The sequence below is a fragment of the Coffea arabica genome, chromosome 7e, assembly GCF_036785885.1.
Source record: "Coffea arabica cultivar ET-39 chromosome 7e, Coffea Arabica ET-39 HiFi, whole genome shotgun sequence".
In the NCBI taxonomy this organism is placed as follows: domain Eukaryota; kingdom Viridiplantae; phylum Streptophyta; class Magnoliopsida; order Gentianales; family Rubiaceae; genus Coffea; species Coffea arabica.
Window position 1 is genome coordinate 13,814,524 of NC_092323.1, and position 14,226 is coordinate 13,828,749.

Below are 14,226 nucleotides of genomic sequence, written 5' to 3' on the forward strand. Positions count from 1 at the left end.
AAAACTGGTAGGTTTTTTATTTAACGAAAATTAAATATTTGAGAGTAAATACAAATCTGTATTTGAGAATAAATATTTGTAATAAAGAAAATGTTTGAAAGTAAAATATCCGTAAAGAACTGGTACTTTAAATAAGTAATACGTATTTGCCTATAAACTACGCTCCTTAAAGTTTATTAATTATTAATTAATTTGTAATACTTTGTCATTCATTGGACATGTAGCACAAATGGCAAATCAGGTACAAAATTCTAATTTCACTCTCTAAAACAATATTTTAATCATTTGGATTGAGTTTGTAAAGGATTAGTAACCTCAGGGGAGGTCAGTGTAATTGTTCAAACCACAGGGGAGGTGAGTGTAAATGTCAGAAACCTCAGGGGAGGTTTCTGAAATTATCCCTTGATACTATAACGAATTGGTTCTCTATGTAGAGACAACAGCAAATAAAAAGAGAAGATTGATGGCATTGTGATATATTATTGTTTGGTCCCATCTTGAATGACCTTTGCAACTTTTTTTTTCCTACTTTTTTAAGCTCTATCAAAATCAAAAGTTTTTTTTTTCTTTTGAGCTCAACTTCATATGTTTAAACCGTGAAAGTAAGTAACTTTTTTTTTTAAGAAAAAGTAACAGTAACCTCATTTGAGAACCCTGAACTATTCACAAGGCAACCTTGAATATGATAAGTTCCTACTTCGTTTGGTTTTAATGCCATACCATAGACAAAAGATTTCTTCAAAAGCAAACTCCAACTACGCAGAAGGAAAGGAACTCCACATCGAGGGTTGATGTCTTAATTAATCCAACTGCAAAAGGTTTTATCTCATGATTATTGGATTCTCTTACAAGAATAAATACACATACACTTTTGTATAAATATATGTACATACATATATTGCACAGCACATATTATTCTGTGATCAACTAAACAATGAGTAAAATTCTCACGATTTTACAAGAAGTCAAAAAGTGTTCTTCACCCTTACACAATTGCACTCGATCCAAATTCATGGCAAAGACAACAAAACAAATATAAATCATGCATTGACGACAGGAACGAAACGCGTGCACAGTAATGCCAATTGCCACCAGTTTTGCGGACCAGATGGATCCGTGGTGAAGGAGCCAAAAGGGGTAAAACTGAGCAAGAATTGCAGCTGGCCATCCAGAGCACTACTTTTTAAAGAAGAAAAGCTAACTAGGTAGCGTAAGAAAATACCTCAAGAAATTAATTCTGATGGATGGATGCGATGGATTATACCAGTTGCAAGAGTCCATTTGATTGGAGGAATCAGGGCTTAGGTAGGCTCACTGTTTCACAAACAAGTGAAGACATAGCCAGGATGGATGTGACCCAAAACTGTGTATTGCAGATAGAGACGACTATTGGGACCAATTTTGGTTAAAAATGGTGCAGTGGTACAGTGCTAGGCACTGCAGTAATGAGGCTATCCTTAGCTCCACAAGGTCAAATGTAGTGCAAGATTTCGCTGGTTCTTGCAGTTTCAATTCATTATGCATCCATTATTACTCGTTAACAGAAGATATAGATGGAATGATATTAGTGGACCAGCACGTTTCAATTCTATGTCAAATGCAGTCTGGACCACTGTAAGGGAAAGCAACATGTAATCCAAATTCTTAAGAGAATGCAAGGGCAAAATAATTATTTTTTGTTCTCAATACTATAGTGTACTCGAGATGTGATGCAGCTCGATTAATATAATTTTTAATTTGTTCGAACTTAATTAAGTTCGATGAAGTATGGTCTAATCGAACTCAATTAACAAAGTTTAGGTAATTTGTATTAATAATTCATATTTTTTTTAAAACAGGGGATTCCATGCCTCACACTAGTAAACATAAATAAAGGTATGTCTATTAGCAGTTTGATTACATTCGATAAACTTTTGAGTCTCGCGTATCTATTTAAGTTACTTGCACTTGGATAACGCAAACTTCACTTCGAATTTTGACTAAGCAAGCTTGCTGATAAGTCGATTGAATTTGATTCGTTCACATATTAAGTGCAGGCTAATTAATAAGGATACGGTCACTGTAGTATCTATTTCAGAAATTGCTACATTTCACCGTAATATCTTAAATCAAGAAGTAAAAGCTAAAATTTTTCTTTGTTGAAATCAATGATGACAGAAATATTCATCTCAAAAATTAAGAGTCTGCTTGGTTGGAAGTAAAATGTTTTCCTTGGGAAAATATTTTCCGTGGAAGTAATTTTCCATGAAAATCATTTCTCTTTCATCATTTTCAGGTGTTTGGTTAGTTTATTGAAAATATTTTCTTACTTCATTTTTCTGATGTTTGTTTAACTTTTGAAATATTTTTACTTTTATCTCTATCTTTACTTTCTACACATTATAACTACATACTTCTTCACATGCAAAATAAGAAAATTTATCTCATTGTTTAACTTTAAAAAAATCTTGGAGAAGTGTATATATGAATAAAAAATATCTCCTTAAGCAATAAACAAATTGCTGGTCATTTAGTGTCAAATATCAATCACATGCAATGCTTATTGTGACATATATTTTGCCCTCTCACTGCTGAAAGTTTCTCTAGAAAAGAATGTTCCTATTATACATAATTAATTACTAGCATAGGATGAGTAGGATGATATTTTTTTTTATTTTGAATATACTAGGGGGAGGGTTGGGTTGGGTTGGGTGGTATGGGGGAGGGAGTGTAAGGAAGAGGTCTTGGGTTCGAGTCCTCCTGTTTACACTAAAAAAAAAAAAACATACTATAAGATGTTTTCAGTAAGTTTGGAACATACTACAGGCGGGATGCATGCATTTAGGAAAACAACTTCAGTAAGTTTGGAAGGGAAGTTGTTTTCCATAAGATGAGTGAAAATATTTTACATAGGAAAATGTTTTCAGTAACTTTTGTGCAACCAAACACGGGAAATTAGGAAAATATTTTCCTGGAAAACATTTTCACCCGAAACAAACGGACCCTAAGAGATGATTCAAACAAAACTTCATATTTAACTGATTCTTCAACTTGAACGTGTTCCCAAGTCTCCGGCATGGGGTTTTTATTCAATTGGGTTCTTTCTCTGACCCAACAACTAGATGGGCTAACGTCGTCCGTGATTGGCACATCTGGTTTCTTTCGTAAAAGTAATAATGGGGTCAGTAGTTGGATTAGGCTCTAGGAGCGCGAAGGTTCTTTGGGGCCTAATTTGTTGATCTGTTCAAGACACATAAACGACATATAAGACCCAAGTCTCGAATCTAATTGATTACTACAACACCCAAACCCAGCTACTGTATCAAATTAGGCCCATTGACCAAATCTTAAACAATTAAAGAGAAAAACAAAAAATATTAATTTAAGATAAACCCAATCTAACAACATTTCTAAGAAGTAAACAGAAAAAATATTATGATTAAAGTAAAAAATAAATAATTGTTTATAAAACTAGAACAATATCGTGAATGAATAAACAAGGGGTTAAATTGGGGAAAGGAATAAAAGGTTTGAAGTAGAAAACAGGTACGCCTTAGGTTAACAAAAAAAAAAAAACTTTAGTACCATATTTAACAATTATATGTCATACATGTTGACCTTTATACTCCCTTTTATCTAGTACGTATGTTCTTATGTTCATCTTTTGTGGCATGTTATTAAGTAGAATTTTGGTGATTTAACTAATATCTCTTAATACGTTAAGAAAAAAGTATTATCTCTTAAATCATTTGCCAATTGGCATTAATTCCTGACCTTTAATCTTTTTCTTATTGTAATGAGGGAGAACCTTAAATTATCTCATAATCAATGTTTGCTTCAACAGTCAACAGAGAGAATAAAACTTGACCATTTTTTTTATTATTTCCGTAACTAAAATCCAAAATTTAAATTGCTTCTAAATTAATATATGAGGCATCTCAATTCTTATTGAAAGTTTATGCATATACAACTGAAAAATAATCACTTAATAATTATCAGTCCTTAAAGAATATTACTCCCTTCGTCCCACTTTGATAGACTTATTTTCAATTTTCATCTATCCTAAATTATAGTCCACTTTTCAATTGAAAAGTATCACTGTAGCTGGATAGAGTATTATTTGAAATATTATTTGGAATAATTACTGTAGCACTTTTTGTGATGTGATATATGTGAGATAAAAAGTAGTTGAAAATATAAAAAGGTGGGATTGAGAAATGTGTTTATGATACAAGCGAAATATTATTTGAGATAAATTTGCAATCCAAACGCACTCATAGTTAACTTGTAACTTCTCTAAAGTGCCTTTATTTAATGTAGATTGTTATTTAATATAACCTAACTTATTTAATGTAAAGTCAATTAGTCATACTCCATTTTATATAAGGGTATTTTTTAAAGATAGTACTCTAGATTTATTCTTCCAGTAAAGTTAACTAAATTCTCCTAAACTATGTGAAAAAAAGAAAAACAAGCCTATCAAAGTAAAAAATGATGGGAATTGAACCGCTATGATCAGACTAGACGGATGAATTATACACTTATTTAGATTTGAAGAAATCATATATTAGTGACAAGTGATTGTACTAAAGACACGTAAATATCTTCGTGGTGGGCGATAGTCCAAATACCATCGATCAGAATATGCATGAGATCATGTATGTTGGTGGCCGAAAGCCTAAGGGCCGTTGATTATCATATGCATGAGACCATATATGTTGAATATGAAACTTTTTTTCAGACCTAGAAAGATGTGACATACGTACTCAATGAGCTTCTCGATGCCTTGAAAGATTAGTGATGCAAACACTATAGAAATAGGAAGGCAAAAGGGTAAACAAAAGGCCATTGGACTGGGATTACCACTTGGACATGTGATTATGCTAGATTGTGGAAGAAAGCCCCATACATGACGACACACTAAAGTGCTCATAATTGATGGCTTAGGTAGTCGAAAACGAAGTTTGATGCTTGTTCTTTTTTGTAAAAAATGCCAAAATGCACTAGCCTGGACCTACAAGTTCTCAATAATATATGTTTTAAAGGACAAAATTGGTCCCAATAATTGACACGAATAGGGTACTGAAAATGACTAATTACGACTCTCAGGGCTCGGAATACGACCGGCCTGGCTCTATATATATATATATACTTCCTAGTCGAATTTTACCATTATTTCTTTTCCCTTTCAAATGTTTGAAAAATAAGCTTGTAGAAACAAAATACCAAACCAGGAACATAAAAAAGGCAACTGTGATATGCTCCTTTTTTTTTTTTTTTCTACACAGGGGTGTCCTGGTCAATCCTTACGATGCCCGACTAACCCCCTGCTGTCCGGCCAGGCGCCCCAACCCAACCCAAGCACGATATGTGCGCGGAGGAATCCAACAGAGCAGAGACTCGAACTTGGGATCTCTTGATCACCGGTGGAAGGTGCTACCGTTGGACCATTCACGCGGGGCACAACTGTGATATGCTCACTCACCAACAAGTTATCAAGATTTACAATTGAATAATTCTTTAATCGTATTTTTTAAACCAATATATTTCTTAAAAAAGAAGCTAGTAAACCAATTTGGCAAGCATGAAGAAAATTCAAGGTTCTCTTTGAATATTGGATTGGTTAAAGAAGAAGGAATTCAAAAGCCAGCGACACATAGGAGCCCACCTATTTATTTCGTTTTCCTCTTGTTTTCCTTCTTGCCAATTTTTTTGTTTGAAAACTTAGAAACTGAAATGATTTTACTTTGTTTGGTTATCTCTTCGCCTAACTAAAACCCTTTATTCTCCGCACGCCTAAGTTATGGATTCTTTGAATTGGTTTTGTGTGAACATCAAAATTGCAAAGAAAGCTATCCGCCGAACTTGAAATAACTATAACGAAGGAAAGCATATTCTGTGACCAAATTAACATTTTGATATCGAATATGACTGTTTCAGAAAAATAGATTTTAAGTAATTATTTCTCCCATATCATATAGGGTGGTTACAGTTCAAATTTGAATCGGAATCGAATTAAAATCGGCCCGGTGATTTGTTAAACCGGAATTGATACCAAATTTTGGAAATCGAAACTGAAACCATGACCGTAACTACATATTCAGGTTCAGATTCATCAAAATTTTGAACCGAAACTGAAACCGACAATTTACGACCAGCTTAAACCATCTTAAAAAACATTTGTTACCTAAACTTATATGCCAGTTTAGAGTTATATATTAACAGTGAACATCTAATACCAACAGCTCTAATCCTAATCCAACAATCCATTGTCCCATTTCATTAGTAAGTCTATACTCTATGATTAATCTAAATCAATCTAATCTAATTAATAATGAGATATTTTTTTTCGTAAAATTTGTATCATTTTTTTCTTTTTCCTTGCACATGATAATACAATAAATTTCTTTTTTTTTTCCATTCATTATCATTTTTTTAGAATCAATTTTATAATAACAAGTGTTTAAACATAACTAAAAGAACTGAAACTACAACTTGAAGAAACGGGAATCGTAACCGAAATCAGAAGTTCAAGAATCATAACTGTAACTATCCTTATAAAAGTCGATTTAGATTTCATATTTCAAAAAAATCAAAATCATCAATTTTTAAATTGAAACCAATGGCAATGTTGTTAAATTCAAATCGGATAGCGATTCGAATAAACTATTGGGTCAGGGGTCAATTGGTCGGATTAGTCGGACCGTTCTCAAAAACCCGTTGATGTCTGCATGATGTTATAATTATTGTATATTTTTATAAGTTTCGGAAATATTAAAATTAAGTTTTTGGTTATATTTGGCCAATCATAAAAAATGTTCCAAAAATATTAGACTTGCAATCAAATATACACCTAATAATTATATATAAAAATGTAAATTCATGGTTAAAATATATCTATTCTCCAAAACTACTTGAAAAATAAATTAAAACAAATTAATGCAAGTTGGAATCACTAATGCTAAATTAATGAGATCATAGGGATGAAAACATCTTAATTTAGAGATCATTTACCAAAGCGAGTGATTTTGATAGTTACACTAAATGAATGACGTTTTCTTATTCCTATTAATAAATGAAAGTGTTACAATTTAGGTAATTCATATTATGTTTGGGGAAAAGAAGAAAGAAAAGTTTGACAACCGGATCAATCAGTCGAATCGGGTCATTGGTTTATCTGGTTTTTGATGATTTTGACTAATTTTTTTTATCAAAGCGGTTTTATACTACAAGTCAATTAAAAAAGAAAGGCGGTTCACAATCAAATCGGGCGGTCTGATCCAGATCTAGCAACACCGACGGTTCTGGAAGGGTCGCCATGTCTAATGTCATATATTTGTCTACTACGACATGCTATGCCTACAGAAAATACCCTATTCCCTCTTTTTTCCTAGAGAAAATGCCTTGACAAGTTCAAAGTCCTAGAATCACACGTGTCTCATGTGAAAACGGCACAGTTTAGAGAACCAATCAGACAATCACGTCACACAAGGACGAGAACTAGTGTTTCAACCAAACCAAAAAAAAAAAAAAAAAGTAATAGATAAAGAGTAAAAAAGATCAATATTAGATGAGCAAGAAACAATGGAGGCACCGCAAAACAGGTTTTACAGCGGTCTAGCACTACACCTCTGTTTTAAAACTCGGACCGGACCGGCCGGTCGAACCGGTTGAACCGGGAACCGGCCAGGTAGCCGGTCCGAGTCATATTAAAAAACCGGAAATTCAAGACTCGGTCAAAGCCGGTCAAAAACGGGGTTTGACCGGGAAAAAACCGGTTTTTCCGGTTCAACAGTAATTTTTTTTTAAAAAAATTTCAAACTTTTTAATATTATGTTTTGACCCCCTAAATTGTTAAAACTTATTAATATATCTCAAATATTTGATACTTTATAAATATTGTCCTAAAATTTGATGTTTTTTTTCAATTAAATTTATAATTTTAATTCTAAACTTGTTAATATTTATTAAATAATATAAATTGCTACTTGATTGTTCTAATTTCTTTGTATTTTCTTGTTAAATATATTTGAAACATCAAATATATATGAATATACCTTTATTAATATCAATATATTATTAGATATTATATATATAATATTTTAATTTTTAAATAATTTTTATTTATGACGTCATCCGGTTCGACCCCTATCGACCCCCGGTCGAACCCATTGACCCCTGACCCCTGACCTCGGCCGAGTCGCTATCCGGTCCGGTTCTGAAAACATAGCACTACACATGTTTTCTGCTTCTTCTTGTCACAAAAATATTTTACATGTTACATTGAGCATGAGTCACTGCTCCTGTTTCCCTCCTCCCCCACACAATAATGCTGGTTTTCATTTTGTTCACTCATTCAACCAATTATATTGCATGAATACTGTACAACTCTAGCGTGCAAGCATAAATATTTACTTTATTTTTGAAAAGGGATTCTTGCATGTATATTATTGTACTGCAAACTTACAACAAGCATATAGTGATACAAAAAATGAAGTATAGAAGATCTATAGTTGTATACTCTCAAAAGGGAAAAAAAAAAGGGATTTTTAATTGTAAAATACTGCTCAACTGTTATGTTGCAAACATAGAGGAGAGCTCCATTAATTAAGGCCTTGTTTGATAACTCAATTTAACACTTAAATTTAATGGATTCAGATCTTAACATATTCAAATCGTTTGATAATCAAAATTGAATATTTGAATTAATTAAGTGACATTAAATTTTCTAGACCTCCAAAATTAAGGTGCGTTTGATAACCAAAATTAAATATCTGAATGTGATATGCACTTAAATGTATTAGATTTAATACTTAACAATTCAATAACTAAATGAATTCAGACTTCAGATTTCAAACTTCAGTTTTCAGACTTCACTTTTATCAAACGCGCCTTAAACTCCGATTATTATCTAGTAAGGAGCATAGGATCAGATATTTTGGGATCATTATGACTGTGGCCATCATTTGGTCATGCCGTGATTTTCAATTGTTTTTTCAGACGAACTTTAATATTGTGAGTAATAAAGCATCCTATGAGTCATACGTGGGTGAAAATTTATGAGTTCCATCAGACAATAATTAAATGAAAAATCAAACAGTGAATATGGACGATCTTTCCAAAACTGAATTAATTTATGTAACTTTCACTTGAAACGCACCAGTTTGGGTGCATCTGGCCAGGATCAATTGCCTACCATTGCAATCGACAATGTCCTTTTCACTTTCTATTACTTTCCCATGCACTTCAGCCCATGCATGTCCCATGGAAATGAACAATAATTACTAGTTTCCCCTTAAAGCTTGGAAAACACTGTCCAAAAACAACGGGAAATTAGAATATTCATCCCCATTTAGAATCCGTAAACTTTAATACTGTGGGGTCACTCCTTCGATCAACCGTTGATGTCACTCTGCACTTATGATTCTGCCCCAAACGGCCAATGGGCAGAACTTACGGACAACAAACCTATCATCATCAGCCATCATTTTTAAGGGTCATTCTATTGTGTGCCCTAAAAACACATGAAAGTAAATCTTTTTCGTTAGAGTGCATGCAATTTTCTGGAGAGAGTAATTTTAGAATATTAGCACAGCAGCACAACTAGTCTTTACGTTAGTGTGTTTATGGCGTGTGCTCTTAGAACATTATATTATCAAGAAGGAGATAAACAGTATAGATTAATTTTTTATGTACCGACAACGTAGCAATTTTTTTTTTTTGTTTACACTGGCAACTTTGGATGAATGTTACATGTGCATGATTTGAATTTCAAATTTAAACTCATATTATGTAGTATAATCTAAACATGTTACTGTAAAAAAATTATACACTAACAGCATTTACAAAATTTTGTATAATTGTCAAAACATAGTTGCACTATTGTGTATATAATTGTTAAAAATAGTGTATATAAGATTAACTCTTTACCTTATATTCTCAAAACATAGTTGCACTATTGTGGTCTGGCATAAAAAAAATTTTCACAGGTTTTAGCGTAAACTAACTTATTCAGTTTGATAATATATTTCAAATTTTAACTAGATAAATTACGACTTCATTTATAATTGAATTTGAATATATGACCTTTGTAATATATGACCTTACTTAACTGATGAATTACGACTTCATTTTAACTAGATAAATTACGACTTCATTTGTAATATATGACCTTACTTAACTGATGAATTTGAATTTAATTTCAAAAAACATAGCGTAATTGAATTTCAATTAGATGATAGATGCATTTTATTAGCACTAATAGATCTGCCTAACTATTCCAAGACACAAATCTAATCACCAAATAAAATATAAAAAGGAAAAAAAAAGTGTTGAAAATAATTACACTTGCACTTCAATTGAAAGTGATGCCATGAGGTAGACTACTTCATAAACCACTAATTTGCACAACATCAATTGACAATCCAACGGCTCATATTCACTTTCATCCCCCTCTTATTCTGCTTATCTCCACAACCACCTTCCATTTCACTCCATTCTCCAAACCCACTCACGCACTAACACACACAGACACAGACACCAATATTCATATATTCTCTCAGCCCAGCCAGCCAGAAGGCGAAGGGTCCGATGTTGGGGAAGCGTGCACGGGCACCTATGAGGAGAACAACAAGCATGACTGGGATCACCGTTGATGTAGGAGCTGGGAACATGGCCATGGATGCACCGGCATCTGTAGATCCTCAGAATCCAATCACTTCTGGTGATCATGGGGTCCCAGAAGGGCATGTGATGGTAGGACCAAGTGCATATGATCATCGTTTAACAGCTCCCATGTTGTTATCTCCCAGATATTTTAGGAGGGATCCGTCAGCTGATCATCATCAACCTTTGGAAACAGCTAATTTCTTGAGAACTTGTGGCTTGTGTAATCGCCGTTTGGCACCCGGCCGTGACATATACATGTACAGGTATCAGCATGTCATATGGCTTCCTTCCTTTGTATGTGTGTGTGTGTGTTTTTTTTTTCTCTTTTTCTTTCCTTTTTGCTTCTCTCCCCTTGGGATTGGTGGTTGGCTATTTTTGGTGGGAGACTCACTATTGTAGTGTTCTTATTCTTGTTTATGGCTTTTGAAACTATAATATCTTATTGAAGTGGGGTTTTATGTGATTGAGGTTAGTGATAGAAGTATAGGGTTGCATGCTTGTTTATTCATGAATTGAATTTGTGACATTTCTAGACCAGGGTTTTTTGCTTATTAGTAAGTTTAATTCGTGAAAGGGTTTTTTGTGACTAAGGTTAGTGAATAGTGATAGAAGACTAGTGTTGCATGCTTGTTCATTGAAGAGTTGATTTTCTGAAACATCTATACCAGTATTCTTGTTTATTGGTATGTTTAATTCGTGAGATATACTTGACAATCTGATTGATTTGTCACAATATTAGTTTTTGTTTCTAACTTTTCTGGCATTGAATTCATGATTTCGTTTTGCCAAATTTTGTTTGCTGCGTTAATAAATTTTTCTGCGTGTGTTATTACTAATTTCTTGGCATAAGTAGTTAATATATACCCCTGTTAGTGATTGCCACAAGCAAAAACAAAGAAGCTATATATTAACAGTATCTCCTTTGCTTTCTTCTTGTATTTTTTTTGGTTGTAATGAAAATACAGGGGTGATTCAGCATTTTGCAGTCAAGAATGCAGGGAGCAAAGGATGAAACAAGATGAAAGAAAAGAAAAGTATCGCATGGCAGCCTCAAAGAAAGTTGAAGGTCATCATAATCAGTATTCTGAGCTTGCTAACTCGGCCTCTGAATCCTCTAGCAATAGTGAGACAGTTGCTGCAGCTTGAAAAGTTACTACTTAAATAGTACATATATTTGATGATAATCGTATAGAAAAAAAAAAGATTCTACATTTAAATGCGAAAAAAAATTAACTATGTGTGTTAGAACTAATGATGTAGGGGAAATTATCTATGTATGGCTTGAATTTTGTCTCTCTTTCTTTTGGGGCAATGGCCGATGTTTTCAGGAAAAAGTCTGAAGTCTTAGTTGCTAATGAGCTAGGTTACTCATTAGCAAAAGGTATGATGCAAGATTTGTAGAAAAACTGTATGTATAATTTGAGGGAGTGCTTAATTTTGTTCAAGAAATTTTCTGTATTGTAACCTTAGTTTCTCTCTTTCTAGCTAAACAAGTACATGATTTTCGACAGTTTCCTCGTTCCAAAGCTTCATCTCCCAACCCTCAAAGTTGGATGGTGGGTTTATTATGTCTTGTGAATGCTAAACTAAAGCTGCTATCTGCGAGAAAAATATTGAAGGTAAATTTCGTATATACTATCATGATTGAATGCATGATATATATACACAATTGAATTTCAAATTCAAATTTAGATTAATTATCATACATCTAAATATTAATTAGGGAAGTGCTCATAATTTAATGAAATGAACTATTTTAAGTATCATTCTCTATTGCTATTAAGGAGGCATCTAATATTTGTAAGATTAGAGATAACGCACACTAGAAATTATCAATATGAAGGATGATTGATTTGTTGAAATATAACATGATCCATGTAACATGAAGGCAGTGATTAACTTTAAGATGCAAAGGATAAATATTTTGACTATGAGTTTCTATAGATTGATTGAATATTTTTAATTTCTCTCGTTTAATTGGACTACTCCGGAACAATTTGCCTCTTGCTCTGGTATTACCAATGAAATTATCAAAGTATACGTCTATTTCTTGAAAAGCCACCAATGATTCTAGACTAAGGTGGCGCATTATGTTGCTTGCTGGTTCACAACTGGAATAAGATTAATTTTTCTTGCAATCATCTGTACACACTTTGTTCAGCAGAATAATTTTCTTTATAACGTCTACCAACCGGCCATGACACGATGCAGTAGGACCTTCAATCAAATCCATGGAGGCCGAAAACTTCTGGCACCGGACATTGAAGTGATTGATTTTCTCCCAAATTTCTTCAACAGAACAAAAAGGATTTTAATTGGATGAGAAATTCATACAAGTACATTTTATTGGATTTCATCTTGGAAAGGTGCTATGAAAAAGGTTGACCATATAATTTTCCGATGTCTGATCTCAAATACCCTCGTTCCTTATAATTGAGCTTAGGGGTGCGTTGGCATACAAGTCACAAATTGTATTGAAATTTGTGGTTTCTTAGGCTTTCAAGTAATGACAGGAATTGCATGTGAATGAATAGAAATTAATACTAGGCACTTCACTTTGATAGTTATAGCCAAAGACTAGACTATGACCTTCTTGACATATTCAAATTTTTAGGTAAGAGTATGATGTCGTAGCATGTATTACAAAACTTTTTTTTTTTGCGTTTGTTGTATTTTTCCAACCATGCACTGTGCTATCTTTTGATGTGCACGTTTAACATCAGCACAATACAACTGTGCGATGTAGAATTTCCAAAGCGACTGATTCAGGAGACAAGGACACAAACATTAATGCAAGAAAGATATTTACTTAAATCTTGCATTCTTTATATTTCCAATTTCTTTTTTTTTTTTTGGGTAAGATTCATGGGTTTTTGTAATCCTGTGCAGAACCAAACTTTAGTGTGCTTCATGAATAACTCTCTCGGCCTACACTTGTTTAATTTTCCAGCTTTTCTAAAGCCTATGCATTTGTGTCTTCTTTTGCCAGTTTTAATTGTACAGCCCACTGCCCACATAGGAAGAAGAGCCGTCAACTCTAAACAAGATTACATGTCTATCAACTGTTTCCAATTTGAACATTAGAATTGCTAGGAACGGTTAAAGAACTAGTAAAAAATTGGAAGATTTGGTAGCAAGTCTTGGAAATCCGTGAGGACCCGAATTATATTGCATACATTTATTTTTTTGAGTTTCGAGTCAATAGATTACTTGGGTAACTTTTCAGTTTTTAATTAGGTGGTCGGCATCATTGGGTTTATCTCGATAAATTATGTGCTAGATCTAAGGGAGTTTGGTTATGAGTTACTTTCAGAGGCTTTTTAATTCAATGTCGGAGATTGGGTATCATGTTATTGGATTTTTATCCTTGGAATGGCTACTAATTTAGTAGTCAGAACAACTGAAATCCTAGCTGGCTTAGCAGTGTATTACATTGTTGATAAACTGTCAACACAAAGTTACCCTAGTATGCAGGCTAAAGATCTAATGAATGGTATACAAGGGGGGAGGGATAGGTCACGTGATAGGGAGGAAGAGAGTGTAAGCGAGAGATTCGGATTTGAAATCTTTTACTTATAT

The 14,226-nt window shown here is 33.3% G+C and overlaps 1 protein-coding gene across 1 annotated transcript; it reads left to right on the forward strand.

Moving 5' to 3' along the window:
- Positions 1-10,455: 10,455 nt before the first annotated feature.
- LOC113701469 (FCS-Like Zinc finger 5) lies at positions 10,456-12,157 on the forward strand. The gene is made up of 2 exons (XM_027222140.2): positions 10,456-10,910; positions 11,613-12,157. Exons 1-2 carry the CDS (start codon positions 10,570-10,572, stop codon positions 11,791-11,793), a joined length of 522 nt encoding a protein of 173 aa, XP_027077941.1. The 5' UTR covers positions 10,456-10,569; the 3' UTR covers positions 11,794-12,157.
- The last annotated feature ends 2,069 nt before the right edge of the window (positions 12,158-14,226 follow it).

Bases quoted from the DNA above. Each gene is read 5' to 3' on its own strand.
- LOC113701469 (XM_027222140.2), top strand. From the start codon at position 10,570: ATGTTGGGGAAGCGTGCACGGGCACCTATGAGGAGAACAACAAGCATG. The intron at 10,911-11,612 runs GTATCAGCATGT...ATGAAAATACAG, and splicing joins CGTGACATATACATGTACAG to GGGTGATTCAGCATTTTGCA.